We start from the raw sequence: 20,371 nt of genomic DNA on the forward strand, positions 1-20,371 counted from the left end.
TATATGTGCCTCAACGGACGACGACTGTTCAAACTGAACGCCGAGGTTTCTGATCTCCCATGTCGGATTGACATCGTGACCAGCAATCAACAAACGAGGCGGACCGATTTTAGAGGGGGAGCCGATGAATATGGCTTGCGTCTTGTCGCCGTTTACTTGCAAAAAGTTTTGGCGCCAGGGGCGGAGCCAGGATTTTGACTTTGGGGGGGGCTGACTTCAATATTCTGAGATATCTCAGTGTGTTTATTTTTCCAATGGGCGCCGCAAATGTATAAAACAAATTTTATTGGATTTGAACGCGGAGTTTATTCATAGGTTGGAGCCGCTGATGCGGCTGATAAGTTTGATAAGTTCGAAAGGCTGCCGCTCAAGCAGCCTGCAGGGCAGCACAAGGTGGCAGCCTGCAGGGCAGCACACAAGGTGGCAGCCTGCAGGGCAGCACACAAGGTGACAGCCTGCAGGGCAGCACACAAGGTGACAGCCTGCAGGGCAGCACAAGGTGGTAGCCTGCAGGGCAGCACGAGGTGGCAGCCTGCAGGGCAGCACGAGGTGGCAGCCTGCAGGGCAGCACAAGGTGGCAGCCTGCAGGGCAGCACGAGGTGGCAGCCTGCAGGGCAGCACAAGGTGGCAGCCTGCAGGGCAGCACAAGGTGGCAGCCTGCAGGGCAGCACAAGGTGGCAGCCTGCAGGGCAGCACACAAGGTGGCAGCCTGCAGGGCAGCACACAAGGTGGCAGCCTGCAGGGCAGCACAAGGTGGCAGCCTGCAGGGCAGCACAAGGTGGCAGCCTGCAGGGCAGCACGAGGTGGCAGCCTGCAGGGCAGCACAAGGTGGCAGCCTGCAGGGCAGCACGAGGTGGCAGCCTGCAGGGCAGCACACAAGGTGGCAGCCTGCAGGGCAGCACAGGGTGGCAGCCTGCAGGGTAGCACACAAGGTGGCAGCCTGCAGGGCAGCACACAAGGTGGCAGCCTGCAGGGCAGCACGAGGTGGCAGCCTGCAGGGCAGCACACAAGGTGTCAGCCTGCAGGGCAGCACGAGGTGGCAGCCTGCAGCATTTTGCAGCAGCCGGATATCCGGTTATCCCAATTACCGACTTTCCCAAAATTTCAGAGAGGGGGGGCTGAGCCCCCCCCCAGCCCCCCCTGTGGCTCCGCCCCTGGTTGGCGCAACCATGAATTCACTACCGCGAGTGATGCAGACAGCGCAGGAGAAGCTGCTGCATAGTCTGGTCCTAACCGGATATAAATTGGAGTATCCTCTGCATAGCAATGGCAGGAAAGGCCAAGATGTTGGAGCAGAATGCCCAAATGGTGCCATGTAGATGCTGAAAAGTGATGGGCCAAGCACAGATCCCTGCGGAGCGCCACAGAAAACCGGTCTAATTGGTAACTGGAAGCCATCCTTTGTGACAAAGTGCCTACGATTCTTTAAGTAAGAGTGGAACCGCAACAAGGCTATGCCAGAGATCTCCATTGAACCTTCCAGCCGCTCAAGGAGAACCCCGTGATCGATGCAGTCAAATGCCGCGCTTGGGTCTAGTAGAATAAGGAGGCTGACAAAGCCTTCATTTGCCGCCAAAAGTAAATAATTGACCGCCCTTGCCACAGCAGTCTCCCGCGCTATGCGCAGATCTGAACCCCGATTGAAAGCGGTCAAATAGATCGTTTGAGGCCAGGTGCTGATGTGAACGAGCGACCGCGGCTCGTTCCGTCATCTTAGACGAGTGCGGAAGGTTTGATATTGGACGGACAATTTTACGGATTTTGATTTGAAGCTTTCGTGACTGCAGGGATTCATATTCTTGGTTCTTTCGGTAAAGTCACCACGTAGAAGGGAAACAATAAAATACATAAGAAAATAAACAGAGTTTTATATATATAAAAAAATACAAATATACTTTTACTATTTTATTGTTTCCCTTCTACGTGACTTTACCGAAAGAACCAATAATATATCTTACGGATTGTTTAAAAGTGGGGTGACCGCCGCCATCTTAAAAATGTCAGGAACTGTTCCGGTTGTTGAGGGACCTGTTGAGAACACTGAGGATGAAAGGCCTCAGTATAACGGAATTTTCCCTGTAACAGCCTCGAAGGGAGCGGATCCAGCGGACATCCGGTAGGGCGAGGGACATCGAATAAGGAGATGCGTTCCCACAGTTGAAATTCGCGGGAATCTCGCTCAACAACGTGCCCTGCAACTCAGCCGGAGGCAAGTAGGATAAGAGAGGGAACAGTTGGGAAGGGGAAAGTAATTTGGACCGGAAAAATTTGACATTTTATCGTTAAAAAAACTGTTGAATTTTTGCTGCAGAAATCAGAAGAGGAGTGGGAGATGATTGTATTTGGTTATTTATTCAAAAGTTAGCTGAAATAGGAAAATAAGGTTCGAGAATTGTTATCGCTATTTGCAATGCGACCAGCCATGTAGGAGGATTCAGCCAAGGCAATGTTGTTATGAGAAGTAAGAAGCTGCCCTTTAAATATTTGATGACGAATAGTGAGGCCGGACTTTCTCCAAGCACGTTCCGCTTTACGGACAGTGCATTTTTTGGCGCCCTCAATTCTGCGGTGTATCATGGGCGAAGGGCGATGGGAAGATATCCAACGGGTTCGGAGGGGAGCCAAATGATCCAGGATCTCTGACAGAACAGAGTTATATAATTGAGCAGCTTCTTCAACGGGAAGCTGACAGTCATCAGCTCGTGGAGAACGCGATAGGGCGTCTCTCAGAGAGGCCGTGGTGATTCAATTTTTAGTTTTCAGTTTCATTCATTTGGTATAGCCCTGTGAGCCATTCGGCTCTTGAATCGGGTGCAACCGCAACAAACAAAAAAACACGAACAAGAAAAACATCTTAAAGTGACTACGCGCAAACAGAAAAATCCAGGAAAAAGCAGAAAAAAATCTTCCATTAAAAACACCGTACACCGACGCTGTGTGCAAACAAATCCCAGTGGGATGCAAGTCAAACAACAACAACAACCACAAGACAACTTTCATTAAAGCCATCAGTCAAACTCCGTACTACAACAAACAAACATGGCCAAAACCCCCAAAAAAAACGTTTTCGAAATGACCAAAATAAAGCCACGTCCTGTTCTTCTTCAACGCGTTCGTCCCACTCATGTGGGGTGTTCCACTGTCCATTGCCAACCTTCTCCACGCTGCCCTGTCCTGCACCATCTCTTCCCGCTTCTCGGGCGACCATGTCCGATCGTACCACTTCGCCACCCACCCCCCACCTCACCTCTTCTTCTTCTGCCTAACTCTTGATCTCTTTCATTCCACCTGCATCCCTTGCACCTTGTGGCCCCACATAATGTTCCTGTTGCCTCTCCACGTGACCGGACCGCACCAGCCCTTTTCCTCCCTCTCATCTTCTCTGTGATGTATAACCACCTTGAGTCTTCCTGTCACTTCTTCATTACTCACCCTGTTCTTGCTTGTTACACCCAACATCCAGGGGCAACATCCTCACCTCTGTGACTGCCATCGCTCGGTCATTCCGCTTTCTTGTGCCCCAGCACTCGGGCCCCATACAACAGCACCGGCCTCATCACCGTGTTGTACTATACACTACTAGACTACACTATACACTACAATATACACTACGCTATACACTATACACTGCACTATACACTACTAGACTACACTATACACTATAATATACACTACACTATACACTACTAGACTACACTATACACTACTAGACTACACTATACACTATAATATACACTACACTATACACTACTAGACTATACACTACACTATACACTACTAGACTACACTATATACTACAATATACACTACACTATACACTACTAGACTATACACTACATTATAGACTACTAGACTACACTATACACTACAATATACACTACACTATACACTACTACACTATACACTACTTGACTACACTATACACTATACTATACACTACTACACTATACACTACACTATACACGACTACATTACACACTACTGCACTACACTACTAGACTACACTATACACTACAATATACACTACTACACTATACAGTAAGGGAAAAAAGTATTTGATCCCCTGCTGATTTTGTATGTTTGCCCACTGACAAATAAATGATCAGTCTATAATTTTAATGATAGGTTTATTTGAACAGTGAGAGACAGAAAAACAACAGAAAATCCAGAAAAACGCATGTCAAAAATGTTATAAATTGAATTGCATTTTAATGAGGGAAGTAAGTATTTGACCCCCTCTCAATCAGAAAGATAACTGGCTCCCAGGTGTCTTTTATACAGGTAACGAGCTGAGATTAGGAGCACACTCTTAAAGGGAATGCTCCTAATCTCAGCGTGTTACCTGTATAAAAGACACCTGTCCACAGAAGCAATCAATCAATCAAATTCCAAACTCTCCACCATGGCCAAGACCAAAGAGCTCTCCAAGGATGTCAGGGACAAGATTGTAGACCTACACGAGGCTAGAATGGGCTACAAAACCATTGCCAAGCAGCTTGGTGAGAAGGTGACAACAGTTGGAGCGATTTCGCAAATGGAAGAAACACAAAATAACTGTCAATCTCCCTCGGTCTGGGGCTCCATGCAAGATATCACCTCGTGGAGTTGCAATGATCATGAGAACGGTGAGGAATCAGGCCAGAACAACACGGGAGGATCTTGTCAATGATCTCAAGGCAGCTGGGACCATAGTCACCAAGAAAACAATTGGTAACACACTACGCCGTGAATGACTGAAATCCTGCAGCGCCCGCAAGGTCCCCCTGCTCAAGAAAGCACATATACATGCCCGTCTGAAGTTTGCCAATGAACATCTGAATGATTCAGAGGACAACTGGGTGAAAGTGTTATGGTCAGATGAGACCAAAATGGAGCTCTTTAGCATCAACTCAACTCGCCGTGTTTGGAGGAGGAATGCTGCCTATGACCCCAAGAAAACCATCCCCACCGTCAAACATGGAGGTGGAAACATTATGCTTTGGGGGTGTTTTTTGCTAAGGGGACAGGACAACTTCACCGCATCAAAGGGACGATGGACGGGGCCATGTACCGTCAAATCTTGAGTGATAACCTCCTTCCCTCAGCCAGGGCATTGAGAATGGGTCGTGGATGGGTATTCCAGCATGACAATGACCCAAAACACACGGCCAAGGCAACAAAGGAGTGGCTCAAGAAGAAGCACATTAAGGTCCTGGAGTGGCCTAGCCAGTCTCCAGACCTTAATCCCATAGAAAATCTGTGGAGGGAGCTGAAGGTTCGAGTTGCCAAACGTCAGCCTCGAAAACTTAATGACTTGGAGAAGATCAGCAAAGAGGAGTGGGACAAAATCCCTCCATAAATTATCTGCAAACCTGGTGGCCAACTACAAAAAACGTCTGACCTCTGTGATTGCCAACAAGGGTTTTGCCACCAAGTACTAAGTCATGTTTTGTAGAGGGGTCAAATACTTATTTCCCTCATTAAAATGCAAATCAATTTATAACATTTTTGACATGCGTTTTTCTGGATGTTTTTGTTGTTATTCTGTCTCTCACTGTTCAAATAAACCTACCATTAAAATTATAGACTGATCATTCATTTGTCAGTGGGCAAACGTACAAAATCAGCAGGGGATCAAATATTTTTTTCCCTCACTGTACACTACTACACTACACTATACACTACACTATACACTATTAGACTACACTATACACTGCAATATACACTACTACACTATACACTACTAGACTACACTATACACTACACTATACCCTACTACACTATACACTACCACACTCCACTATGCACTACACTATACACTACACTATACAATACTACAATATACACCACACTATACACTACTGCAATACACTATACACTACACTATACACTACTACACTCTACTACACTACACTATACACTACTACACTACACTATACACTACACTATTACACTATACACTAAAACAATATACACTACACTATACACTACTACAATATACACTACACTATACACTACTACACTGTACACTACAACAATACACTATACACTACTACACTATACACTACTACACTACACTATACACTACACTATACACTACTACACTACACTATACACTACACACTACACTACTACACTCCACTCCACACTATACTATACACTACTACACTATACACTACACTATACACTACTACACTACACTATACACTACTACACTATACACTACTACACTATGCACTACACTATACACGACTACACTATACACTACTACACTATACACTACACTATACACTGCTAAACTATACACTACTACACTCTACACTACACTATACACTACACTACACACTACACGATACACTACACTATACACTACTACACTATACACTACTACACTACTACACTATACACTACACTATACACTACTACACTATACTATACACTACTACACTATACACTACTAGACTATACACTACACTATACACTACAATATACACTACACTATACACTACACTATACACTACACTATACACTACTATACACTACACAAGACACTACACTATATACTACACTATACACTACTACACTATACACTACTACACTATACACTACTACACTACTACACTATACACTACACTATACACTACGCTATACACTACACTATACACTACACTATACACTACTATACACTACACTATACACTACACTATATACTACACTATACACTATACACTATTATACACTACACTATACACTATGCACTAGACTATACACTACTATACACTACACTATACACTACTACACTAAACACTACACTATACACTACACACTTTCCCCTTCAACCAAACTGGAGGACCCTCTTATCGCCCACCACAGCAGTCATCCCTCGCCATTTCAGCCATGCAGCCCTCCTTCTGGTTCTCATGCACAAACAAAAACAAAACGACTCTGGAATACCAAAAATAAAATCCACAAAAAAAACCCCACTCGAGAATACCCCAAATTATTTTTTGTTATTTTTTTTATCCTAGCCAAGTCGGGGAAACTAGAAACGGCTCCGTTCAAATGCATTCCAGAGCTTCGTCAGAAGACGTTCAAGTGATATGAACGTCGTGAATTTGGATCGTCGTGAATTTGGATCGTCTTGAATTCGGATCGTCGTAAAAACGGAGACTACCTGCACTTCTCTGTCTGCAACGCCAGAAGTTGCGCAACGTCCCCCCACCCCCCACCCACCCGGGGTTCCACTCCCGTGACCCTCACTCGCCTGCAGAACCTGCGGTTCTCCATCATGAAGCAGACTCCGTGGAAGCAGTAGTGGTCGTCGATGTCTGGACACGGCGATTCTGTGGCACACACACACGTACACATACATACACACGTACATACACACGTACACACACGTACGCACGTACAAATACACGTACACACACACGTACACACGTACACACACGTACACACACACACGTACACACACACACGTACACACACACACACATGTACACACACAAAGACAAAGGCAAAGATCCCCCATATAGCCTTAACAGACTGTAGGGGCAAGTGCTGTTAGCGAGCACCTATGAAGGCCGGAACGGTACACGAGGGGGTGGGTGGCCAGCACCACGCGCGACCGCCTTTGTCTCCCTAGTGGCAATGTTTACACACCGCACCAGGTACTCATTTGAGGCTGAGTCGACCTAGGGGAGGCCCAGGACCGGTTCAGATAATCCTCACCGGTGTTGGCCGTGAGTGGGAATCGCCAGGTTCGTAGCGCAGCGTAGCGCTAACCACTGCACTAACGCTCCCCACACACACGCACGTACACAAATGCACGTACACACACGTACGTACACACTCGCACACACACACGCGTACACAAACGCACGTACACACACGCACGTACACACACATGCACGTACACACACGTACACACACACACGTAAACACACACAAATATTAAGATCCCCCGTATAGCCTTAACAGAGTATAGGGGCAAGTGCTGTTAGCGAGCAGCACCTATGAAGGCCGGAACGGCACACGAGGGGTGGGTGGCCAGCACCACGCCCGGCCGCCTTTGTCTCCCCAGTCGCGATGTTTTTATTTTTTAAACACATAACTGAGCCAAGCTGCTCTGCCACCAGCGTCTCATTCATCCCCCTCAGTACCGGATTAAGGTACCTGGAGAATTTGTTATGAAGGGGCCCTAAATTAAAAAAAAAACACGCAAATATATTTAAACTTGCACAGCAAAGTAATTGTATTTTTTTTCATTCGCTATACAGTCAGATAATAACGACAAATCGCTAACACTAAAAAACACCCAGTTCGTTCATGAAAGTTGAAGGCGGTGGTATAGTATTATAGTGATAGAGCACGTGCAGAATCACTGAACCGGTATTGATAGCTCGAAAGCATTTAGCGCGGGGCCCTTGAAATTGCGGGGCCCGTAGCTACTACATCGTAGCTACAACATGTGTAGTAGCTACAATGTAGTAGCTCATAATAAAGGTTTTAGGGTTAGATCGCGTTATTTATAAATGTGTCGTAACCCTCCACCACCCGACACGGCCAAACAGTAAAAAAGTGTCACGTTTACAAAGGACAATTGTTCACTACTTTAGCCCACCGGTGTGTTGAAGAGTGAATCAACATCATTTAAAATTTGAGTACGTTAGTAATCCGTTAATTAGTATGTGTTTCCCCTATGAATAATTACCAATCGATTATATAATTACAATACCCCCCCCTCCACCTCAAATCACTGCACCTGAATGAGTTAAATGATGACATCACCCTGCTGCTCTATTTAAGACCGGGAGCAAGTGAGGGCTTTACCATTCTGGCGAATTGCCCGATGATGCTGGATGTAATTACCAGCGAAACGTCGTACTCAAATTTGAAATGATGTTGATTCACTCTTCAATACACCGATGGGCTAAAGTAGTGGACTCTTTGTCCTTTGTAAACGTGACACATTTTTTTACTGTTTGGCAATGTCGGGTGGTGGAGGGTTACGACACATTTATAAATAACGCGATCTAATCCAAAAAACCTTATTATGAATAATATTGGTCGCGAAAGCCTACGTGTTAAAATGTAATAGCTACTACAATGTAGTACCATTGGAACCTCCTTTGCCAGTAGCAAAATATGATCATTGTTTTTTTTACCCTTTTATCTGGCAACAAACTGACACCTTTTTTACAAGGAGTCATGTTTGCATTGACCACAATACCTGCGGTCGGAAGGCAAACAAAAAAACATATCTCTGATAATGTATGCCTTTTGGCCTTTTGGCGTCATCTGGTCCAACACCATGTGAGACTGGGCTCTAAGGAAAGCTGTCTCGGGTGTGGACCAATCAATTTCAAGGACAGTGCCAATACATTATCAGAGTTGTTATTTTTTGTTTGCATTCCGACCGCAGGTATTGTGGTCAATGCAAACATGACTCCTTGTAAAAAGGTGTCAGTTTTGTTGCCAGATAAAATGGCAGTAGCTACTACATAAGTAGTAGTAGCTACTACTCCATATGTAACCGGTTTTGCTAATAGGATCATCCGGCACTGATCCCCTTTGCAGGCAGCGGTGATGCGGACACGACCGGTGACCGGTTTTGCCCTCTTTTGGACTCGTCGGTTACATCGTTGATTACATCGTCATCGTCGTCATCCTCGTCACGACCCATGGGGCAGATATCCCACCGGGAGGAGGTGAATCCGCTGCAACTATTCCGTCATTTGTTGTTTTCCACTTTCATCTTTGTCTTGTAGCGCCAATGTGGTGGACAATGTTGTGGGGGGAGGGCCAATTCCGATTGGCCCCTCCTCTCATGGCGTCTGTGACCACCACAGTGGCTAAACGGGGGCTCTGGACGGGTGCGAGGGGCTGGTAACCCCTCCACCTTAAAAATTTTTAACACGAAACCACGAATAAAAAATTTAACTAATAAGCTTGTGCTGGAGGCCCCGGGGGGACACCCGTCTATGACGTCTCCTGGCCAAACCACAATTGGCGGAGCCAGGACATTGAATCTCTACCCTCGGGGCTCCTCCAGAAACAATGAAAAGCCACTTCATGTGGCCACGTGGAATGTTAAAATGTTCACTGCGAAGGAGAGGCTGCCACTCCTTTGTCGGGAGCTGGACCGGTACCGCCTGGATCTCTGTGGCATTCAGGAGGTCCGGTGGACCGGTTCTGGCTCCTGCCACCATGAGGGGTGGACAGTCCTCTACTCGGGGCAGCAGACTGCCAAACAACAGGGTGTGACTCTTCTTTCGAACAAAAGAATGAAGGGGGCGTGGGAGCGTGGCGGTGAGGTGTGGGAAGCTGTAAGCCCCAGGCTACTTTGGGCTCGCCTTCCCATCAACCAGAGGCAAGGAGTGGTGGTCATGGTTACTTATGCCCCCAACGAAGACGAACATCCGTGGAAGGATGCAGGCAAAGCCGATGAGTCAGATGCCTTCTATGACCTTGTCACAGGTGCTGGCTAAAGTGGCTCCTCGGGATAGAGTCATCTTGTTGGGTGACTTCAATGCCCGAGTTGGTCATGATGCTGGCATCTGGTCTGGAGTGATTGGAGGGCATGGGCCAGATCAGCTCAATAACAACGGTAGGAGGCTGCTAGATTTTTGTGCAGCCCATGGGCTTGTAATTACCAACACGCTGTTCCGGCATCGGCGCATCCACACAACATCATGGATGCATGCCGGGTCCAAGCAAGAACATCTGCTGGACTACATAGTGATGGACCAGCGGATGCGAGCCCATGTCCTTGACACCAGGACCTACCGTGGAGCTGATCTGCCCTATGACCATCGACTAGTCTTCTGTAAGATGCGCCTGCCATTCTTCCACTCCGGTTGTGGGTGTACACCCAGGACCCCATTCCAACCTAAAGTGGCCTGGTCTCAGTTATCTGATGAAAGTTGCAAGCGAGAATTTCATCATCGCTTGCGGCTGGGGTTGGCATCGTCCCCCACTCCTCCTGATGTCGAGGGTAAATGGGCGAGGTTTAGGACTGTGACTCATGCAGCTGCAATGACTGCTTTGTGTACGCGGTCCAGACCTCCCCAGAGACCCTGGCTGACAGAGGAGGTGTTCAGGATGGTTGAGAAAAAACGACAGGCCCACTGTCATCAGCTACAGAATCCCACGTCAGAGAATGAGGGGGCTTTCCGCAGCCTTCGCTCGGAGGTTCGGAGAGCCGTGAGGCGCGGCAAGGATGGGTGGTGGTCGCGGGTTGCTGAGGAGATCTATCACTATAGTCTGCCTCAGTGGCCCGCGATCACAAATCTCTATTTAACTCCATCAAAAAGTAACCTGCAGCACCACACCTATTACCATCATTAGGGGAAAAAACGGTGATCCAATCGCCGACCCCCAGGAACAGGTTTGCAGATTTGCTGAGCATTTCTGTGAGGTCCTGGGGGAGGGGAAATCCCTCAGCCAGGAAAACATCGTTGCACAAAGTGGAGATGACCCTGCTGAGGCTGCAGTGCCTCAAATATTGGAAGAAGTCACCCCCTGTGAGTGGCTGGCTGAGGTGCCATCTGTTGAGGAAGTACTGAAGGCAATCCGGAGTCTGAGACCAGGAAAGGCACCGGGTAGAGATGATCTCCCAAGCGAAATGCTGAGGGAGGGTGGCGTTTGTGCACAGACTGCCCTATATGACATCATAACAACAGTCTGGACCACTGGGCTGGTTCCACAGGATTGGAAGGATGGCCTGGTAGTCCCCCTCTTTAAAATGGGGGACCGCACAGACTTTAACAACGACAGGGGCATCTCACTCCTCAGTGTGCCGGGAAAGGGCCTGGCAAGGATTATTCAACATCGCCTTGCCAGGCACGCTGAGGAGAGGCTTGCGGAGCCCCAATGCGGTTTCAGGAAAGGGCGGTCCTGCACAGATGCCATATTTTCTGTCCGTCTGCTACAGCAGAGGTTTAGGGAATTCCAACAAGACCTACATCTCTGCTTTATTGACCTGGTCAAGGCCTATGACACCATCAGTAGGCCTAGGCTCTGGGTTGTTCTCCGTGATTTTGGAGACCCTGACCCTCTGCTCAAGATCATTAAGGACCTTCATGATGGTGAGTGGGCCCGGGTAAAACTACGTGGCCGGGAGTCAGGGCCATTCCCTGTACACGGTGGGGTGCGACAGGGATGTCCTCTGGCTCGCACATTATTTAACATCTATTTTGACCACATAGTTCGTGAAGCCTTCAATGGCTGTACCGGGGGAATCTCCATTTGGTACAGATATAATGGGAGGCTGATCGATGCCCGGGTGCGGTAAAGGGATGGCTCCTTATTGCTCAACCAGGTTATGTATGCCGATGGTTTGGTAATAGCTGCTCATTCAGAGGAGGAGTTGGAGACGCTGCTGCTGAGACTGGAGCGTGCCACTAAGAGATGGGGCCTTACCATCAGCCCCACCAAAACTAAGCACCTGCCTGGGTATTGTGTACCATCGGACACTCCACCCCCACAACTCCCAATCGGTGATGGGGCAGTTGTGGAGAGAGTGGAGAGTTTCCCATACCTGGGCAGTGTGCTTATGACTGGCTCCAGTTTAACAGCAGAGGTCTCACTCCGAATCAGTCGAGCGGCAATATATTTTCATCGGTTGCGTAACGCTGTGTGGAAGCTATCTGGTCTGTCGCTCTGCACTAAGCTTCAGGTCTTCTCGGCCACGGTCATTTGCTCCCTTCTCTACGCTTGCGAAACGTGGACCCCCCTAATGGAACATCTTCGCCGGTTAGAAACATTTAGGCTGGCCTGCCTACGATCCATCCTGGGTTTAACCAGGCTGGATTGTGTAAGGAGCTCACAAATCTTTGAAAGATCTGGGCAAGGTCCCATCGGTGAGCTCCTCCGGCAGGCAAAGCTGCGTTGGCTGGGTCATGTAGCCCGCATGCCCAGCCACCGCATGCTGAAACGGCTTTTGTTCGGCCGGATCGAGGGGGCTAAACAGGCGCGGCACGGGCTAGAGAAGAGATGGAGTGATGTGGTACAGGAGGACGTGGAGCTGAGTGGACTTGCCGATGACTGGTACCAGCGGTGTCAAGATCGGCCTCAGCCAGACATCTCAGTCAGTCGACCCGTGGCACCTGGGTCTGCCAGCGGGCGTTCGACACTTCACGTGGCCTCAGGGTGCACATGGCCTGGCATAAATGTCGTGTTGACGTCACCGCCACTTAGTGGCGAATGGCGGTTGTTGTTGTGTGTAGATGTGTGTGTGTCTAGGTGTGTGTGTCTAGGTGTGTGTGTGTATGTGTGTGTGTCTAGGTGTGTGTGTGTCTAGGTGTGTGTGTGTCTATGTGTGTGTGTCTAGGTATGTGTGTGTCTGGGTGTGTGTGTCTATGTGTGTGTGTGTGTCTATGTGTGTGTGTGTCTATGTGCATGTGTGTCTAGGTGTGTGTGTGTCTAGGTGTGTGTGTCTAGGTGTGTGTCTAGGTGTGTGTGTCTAGGTCTGTGTGTGTCTATGTGTGTGTCTATGTGTGCGTCTGGGTGTGTGTGTGGGGAGCGTTAGTGCAGTGGTTAGCGCTACGCTGCGCTACGAACCTGGCGATTCCCACTCACGGCCAACGCCGGTGAGGATTATCTGAAGCGGTCCTGGGCCTCCCCTAGGTCGACTCAGCCTCAAACGAGTACCTGGTGCGGTGTGTAGTAAACATCGCCACTGGGGAGACAAAGGCGGTCGGGCGTGGTGCTGGCCACCCACCCCCTCGTGTGCCGTTCCGGTCTTCATAGGTGCTCGCTGACAGCACTTGCCCCTACAGCCTGCAAAGGCTATACCGGGGATCTTTGTCTTTGTGTGTGAACGTGTGTGTGTGTTGGTGTGTGTTAGTGTGTGTATGTGTGTGTATGTGTGTGTGTGTCATCTTACCGATCATCGTGACTGCGTCTTGGGGAGCGCGTGTCCACCTCGGCTTGCAGCTTCAACTCAGCCTGCAGCAGTAGTAGCAACAGCAGCAGCAGTAGCAGCAGCAGCAGTAGTTGCAGCAGCAGTAGTAGTAGCAGCAGTAACAAAGTAACAGCAGCAGCAGTAGAAGCAGCAGGAGTAGCAGTAACAGCAGCAGCAGCAGGAGTAGCAGTAACAGCAGCAACAGCAGCAGCAGTAGTTGCAGCAGCAGGAGTAGCAATAACAGCAGTAACAGCAGCAACAGTAGCAGCAGCAGCAGGAGTAGCAGTAACAGAGTAACAGCAGCAACAGCAGCAGTAGCAGCAGGAGTAGCAGTAACAGAGTAACAGCAGTAACAGCAGCAACAGCAGCAGTAGTTGCAGCAGCAGGAGTAGCAGTAACAGCAGCAACAGCAGTAGCAGCAGCAGCAGTAGCAGCAGTCATTGAGAGTTGGGGATACTTTACAGCAATCGTCATTAAACCACCCCCTCCACCCAACCAGCTCAATAATAACAACTGCTACGACGATGTTGATGATGACGACGATGATGTTGATGATGACTTAAACTTACAAGCGATTAGTGACGAACGTGGGAAGGTATTTTAGCTGTGCGAGTGCGGTGGGGGGGGATGGGGGGGAGGAGCGGTGGCGCAACGGTTGTCGCACCGCGCTCCGAACTTGACTCAGACAATTTTTAGTCTTTTTTTTAATTTGTGCCGTATTAAGGTAGTGCGGGTTCTGTAGCATCGTCTAGTCTAACCTATAAAAGTCATGTTTTGTCTGTCTGTGTGTCTGTGCGTCTGCGCAAGCGAGGGGATTTGGCTCTCAGACGGTAGAGGTTGACTTCGAAAACAACTTTAAAATAGTTTAAATGTTGATTTAAAGCTTTCGTGGCCTGGCCGCAGGGATTCATATTCTTGGTTCTTTGGGTAAAGTCACCACCACGTGGAAGGGGAAGCAATAAAATAATTAAAATATATAAAACAATAAAATTCTCACGTACGTTTACTGACTGCAACACAAGCAATCATCATCGGGGTTGTTTTATATTTTTTTATTATTTTATTGCTTCACTTTCTACGTAACTTCACCGAAATAACCAAGAATATGTAACAAAATTTGATTTAAAGCGTTCGTGACTGCAGTAATTCATATCCTTAGCTCTTTCGGTAAAGCCACCACGTTGAAGGGAAACAATAAAATAATGTAAAAAAATATATAAAACAATAAAAAATCTCACTATGTATTGTTTTATATATATTTTATTATTTTATTGTTTCCCTTCTACGTGGTGATTTTACCGAAAGAGCTAAACACTACAAGAATATGTCCCCTTCACCTGATGAAGGCCGCTTGTGTTGTGGCCGAAACGTCGTGAGAATATGATTATGTTATTTTATTTTATCAATTTATTATTTTATTCTCATTCTACGTGGTGACTTTACCGAAAGAACCAAAGAAGATGAATCCTTGCAGTCACGAAAGCTTTAAATCGAAAAAGAATATGCAGTTAAAAGTATTATTTCCCAGAGCCGCTAAAGCTGCCCGGGGGTTGCCCTTAGCAACGCTCGCGCGTCATCGGTGGAGGTTGTGTGTGGGGGGGGAGGGGGTAGCGGGCCATCCCCCAGCCTGGCAATGTGTCACCTCCTCCGGCAGGGCAATCTAGGCGAGGCCGCGGGCTCTGCACGGGACTAGGCCTCACCATGGCAATGTAAAGTAATATTTCCGTGGAATCTTTCGCTAAGAACTCGGGTTTATTGTTCGCTGCTATGAAACAACTAAAATTGGCAAATATTACAATAATAATGTTTGTGTGCAGGCCGCAGGCCACAGTCTATGCTGATTAATTAACGTCAGTGCACTGCTACTCTATTATCTACACTGCTAATTTTGCTTTTGCCCATTATGAGTGTATGCCAGTCTATAATCTGTTGCCCGCTTCTTTACCTCACTCAGTGTACTGCCACAGCCTTTCATGTCGACTGTATCCTGCTTTTTCATCTGCTGACCGTATTGCCAGCGTTTTATGTCGACCGCAGCAATGCTTATGTGTCATTGAGTCGGCGTACTGGCAGTCTATAATCCAGACTGTAGCCTGCTTCTCAACTTACCGGTACACGCTGCATGCTCTTTAATGCACATTTAGTTCAGCGTATTTCTTCAATGCATTTCTATTGTTCCGATTGCTCACGATACGTAGTACCGCGATGATGATGATTAACATGTTATACTGCTAAATACGTTGGGCTCCCTTAGCTACAGCCCATTGCATTTCGTCTATCGTTTTGGTACATTCGTGGGAACATCACCCTTTAATATTTTGCCGGACCGCACCTTTACTTTCCAGCAAAGCGGGGAGCACGCAGGGAGGTTCTTTGCCCCAAATATTGTTGACCTTGCTTTCTTACGGTGGGTGAGGAACATTGTGAGAGAGGTATTGTTCTTCCATACCAAGAAAATACCATCGCACGATTTCCTGACACTAACAGAGCATACGATGCCCTACAATAACGCATTTAAATTTCGATTTAAAGCTTTCGTGACTGCAAGGATTCATCTTCTTTGGTTCTTTCGGTAAAGTCACCGTTTGAGACGAGGCTCAAAAGAAAGCCGTCTCTGGTGTGGACCAATCAGTTTCAAGGACAATGCATCATCATATTACCAGAGTATGTTTTTGTTGTTGTTTTCATTCTGACCACAAGTATTGTGGTTAATGTAGTAACATGATTCCTTGTAAAAAAAAAAAGGTTTCAGTTTTGTAGCCAAGAAAAAAGGGGAAAAAACCCTATTCTTAGTTTTATTGCCAGAAATTGTAAAAAAAAAACAACTCTCACATAAACCGTACACGGGTTGACAGGTGAGACAACCCGTTCGTTCCGCATCCGAAAGTCAACGCAGCACAGCGATCCCCGCACGGATCACCGTCGTGCGTCCAAACCGTGCTGATGGGACTAAGGTGGCGAAGCCCCCTCGACCCGCAGCGTGAAGCAAGATGCTGCTGATGATGCTGATGCTCACCGAACCTGGCGGTCCAAAGCGCTGCCGGACTAAGCTCGTGCGGGGCCTGTAGCACGATGTTATAAAGGGACCCTGAATTTATTTTTAATAAAAAAAACAACACTTAAATATTAAAACACACAAATGTTTTTTTTTTACTTGCACAGCAAAGTCATTGTAGTTTTTTTCATTTGCTATACGGCCGGATAATACGACAAATCGCTAACCGTAAACACCCAGTCGTTGATAAAAAGTCGAGGGCGTTATAGTACTGTAGTAATCGAGCAAGTGCAGAATCACTGAACCGGAATTGATAGCTTGAAAGCGTTTAGCGTGGGGCCCTTGAGAAGTGCGGAGCCATATGTAGTAGCAGCTACATAGCTACTACATATTTAGTAGTAGTTCTACATATGTAGTAGCTACATATATAGTAGCAACTACATAGCTACTACATATGTAGTAATAGTATTACATATGTAGTAGCAACTACATAGCTACTACATATGTAGTAGTAGTAGTAGTTCTACATATGTAGTAGCTACATATATAGTAGCAACTACATAGCTACTACATATGTAGTAGTAGTTGTACTACATATGTAGTAGTACTACATATTTACTAGATATGTAGTTGCTACTACATATGTAGTAGCAACTACATAGCTACTACATATGTAGTAGTACTACTACTACATATGTAGTACTACTACATATGTAGCTACTTTTGCTACTAGGATCATCCGGCACTGGTCCAGAATTCGCCGGTTCGATTCCGTCTCCCGGCGCGGCGCCAACCAACTCCACGTCCACATCCTCCCTCCCCACACGCCACCGCCTCCCTCGTCTCTGTCCACCCAGCAGCAGCAGCAGCAACAGAGGCAGAGTTGAGTTCAACCGCAGCCAGACCTCTCTCTGGTCGACCGACACCCTGGTGGCGTGCGCTGGGGTCGAACGTGGCTCACCTCCCCGCTCCCAAAGGCGTCATGCCAAGCAGCGTGGGAGAGTTCGTCTCGAGCAGCCTCTCATAGAGAGGCGGCGGGGGGGGGGGGGTCCTCTGTTAGCGGCCTCTAGTTGGGGGAGGGATGGAGGGAGGGACACCCCCCTCCCCCCACCCCCCACCCCCCGCTTTTACCCACCAGCAGTTCGCGTGAGCGAGCAGTTGCAGGGCCGCGCCTCTACCCCCCCCCCCCCCTCCCCGTGGTGCGGTGAACGGTGCCGATGGTCGAGCAAGCCCGGTGGACGGCGGCTGACAGTGCCCGTGAACAGCGAACGGCTGCTCAAAGGACGCAGCGAAGACCACCGTCGGTGGCCATGTCACCCACAACGATGTCACCGCCCTTGGTAAATCCACTGCTGGATGAATACCTTCCCCCGCCCACCACCACCCCCCCCCCGCCCCCCGTCCTCCTCGCAGTGTTGGGCATCGACCATACTTCACCACGATGGTCAACGCGGGTTGGTCAAGGAGGAGAGGGAGCGAGGAAGTGGGGACGATGGCTACGACTCGGGTTTTTTTTTTAAGGCTGAGTCGACCTAAGGGAAGCCCACAGGGCCCTGCTCGGATATCGCTCTCGGCTGATATTGACCCCGCTCCGGAATCGAACTTCGGTGGTGCCACAACAACAACAACTTCACCCTCTAAAATAAATCATAATCAACCTCATTAGGGGCCGACCGTAAATGACGTCACGCGATTTTGGACGATTTTTGACGTCCCCACCCCCTCCACCCCCTCGTCACACGACGTCACAAAAAGTCAGACCCCCCCCCTCAAATATGACGTCACAAAGCTCTGCCCCCCCAAAAAAATATATATATAAAACATGCTTCAAATCGCTTTAAACTATTGTCAATGTAATGCGTATTTAATGTGGCGCTGCACTCTGATGTTGTAGGAGAAAACATTTATTAAAACGTCTATTTAATTAAGTAGAACGTGTTGTCTATATTTATTTATAAAGTTGCGCATTTTGATGTGACGTCACATTTCTCAACCCCCCCCCCCCCCCCCGTCGTGACACATCGTCACAAATGTCTGACCCCCCCCAGGTGCGTGACGTCATTTATGAACGGCCCCTTAGCCATGATCTCTTATCCACTGCTGGGCGAAGGTCCTTTCCACGTGGTGCGCCACGGTGGCTAGGAGATGTTAACTACCTCGCCAGGTACACAGGAGGTCGTGGGTTCGATCCCGACCCTGACGCCTGCTGCTGCTGTATATTTGGAGTTTGCGGTGTCTCTCTCTCATCATCATCATTACGGTGGCTAGGGAGATGTTAACTACCTCGCCTGGTACACAGGAGGTCGTGGGTTCGATCCCGACCCTGACGCCTGCTGCTGCTGTATATTTGGAGTCTGCGTGTCTCTCTCCTCATGTTCGCGTTGCTTTTTCTCCGGGTCCTCCGGTTTTTCCCTCCGCATTTAGAATCAACGTCACCACGCGTTTGGGATATTTGGCTGCTATTCATTTCCACACGATGATGTTGATGATGATGTTGATGATGATGTTGATGATGATGATGTGGATGATGATGTGGATGATGATGTTGATGATGATGATGTTGATGATGATCTTTATGATGATGTTGATGATGATGTTGATGATGATGATGTTGATGATGATGATGTTGATGATGTTGTTGATGATGTTGATGATGATGTTGATGATGATGTTGATGACGATGATGTTGATGACGATGATGTTGATGATGTTGATGATGATGTTGATGATGTGGATGATGATGATGATGTTGATGATGATGTTGATGATGTTGATGATGTTGATGATGATGATGATGAAAATCTTTGTAATGGCCAGGTCGCTGCTCAAAAAGACGCTCAGTGGTCCCTTTAAAGGTAAAATAAAAATGAAAATGTAGGTTTAATATTTCAGTTTATCGAGAGAGAGAGAGCGAGAGAGCGAGAGACCAGTGGGGAAATTAAACCAGTTGCGGCGAAGAGAAACAGCCTCACTGGGGTCGTGAGTTCGAGAGCCCGCGAGGGATCGAGGCAGCCAGAAAACCCGGAGCAGACTTCGAGGCTTTCGTATCGCCTCTGCGGCGTCACACTGGGGAGTGGTGGCACGGCGGTTAGCGCTCTGTGCTACTGACCCGGTCTAACCGAGTTCGATTCCCGCTCACAGCCAACACCACCGTTGACAAACGGCGCATCTGGAACGGGTCATCGGCTTCCTCTCAGACGACGACTCAGCCTTAAAATGAGTACCTGGTGCGGTGTGTAGTAAAACATCAGCAGTGGGGAGGGAAAGACGGCCGTGTCGGCCTTCTTTAATAGCCCTTCTAGAGCCTCACTAGAGTTGACATCAGTTACACAGCTCTGTAGCACTTCTAGAGCATCACTAGAGTTGACATCAGTTACACAGATCTCTCACCCTTCTAGAACATCACTAGAGTTGACATCAGTTACACAGATCTCTCACCCTTCTAGAACATCACTTGAGTTGATATCAGTTACACAGATCTCTCACCCTTC

The 20,371-nt window shown here is 47.9% G+C and overlaps 1 protein-coding gene across 3 annotated transcripts in view; it reads right to left on the minus strand.

The window, feature by feature from the left end:
• Positions 1 to 20,371, minus strand: part of EREG (epiregulin) — a 67,967-nt gene that overhangs the window by 13,081 nt on the left and 34,515 nt on the right. For 2 of the 3 annotated variants that reach the window (XR_012929714.1, XM_076052689.1), the window contains exons 2-3: positions 13,868 to 13,929; positions 7,244 to 7,322 (exon numbers count right to left, since the gene is read on the minus strand). Coding sequence is in view for 2 of the 3 variants with exons in the window: in XM_076052689.1 (XP_075908804.1) it covers positions 7,244 to 7,322; positions 13,868 to 13,874 (86 nt within the window). In the remaining variant the exon portion in view is untranslated. Of the gene's footprint in view, positions 1 to 7,243; positions 7,323 to 13,867; positions 17,346 to 20,371 lie in introns of those variants that run through there. The other variant, XM_076052688.1, reaches the window with a different exon arrangement.

This window comes from Petromyzon marinus, chromosome 57 (assembly GCF_048934315.1).
Source record: "Petromyzon marinus isolate PM22_M1 ecotype Great Lakes invasive population chromosome 57, UKy_Petmar_22M1.pri1.0, whole genome shotgun sequence".
Classification (NCBI taxonomy): Eukaryota; Metazoa; Chordata; class Hyperoartia; order Petromyzontiformes; family Petromyzontidae; genus Petromyzon; species Petromyzon marinus.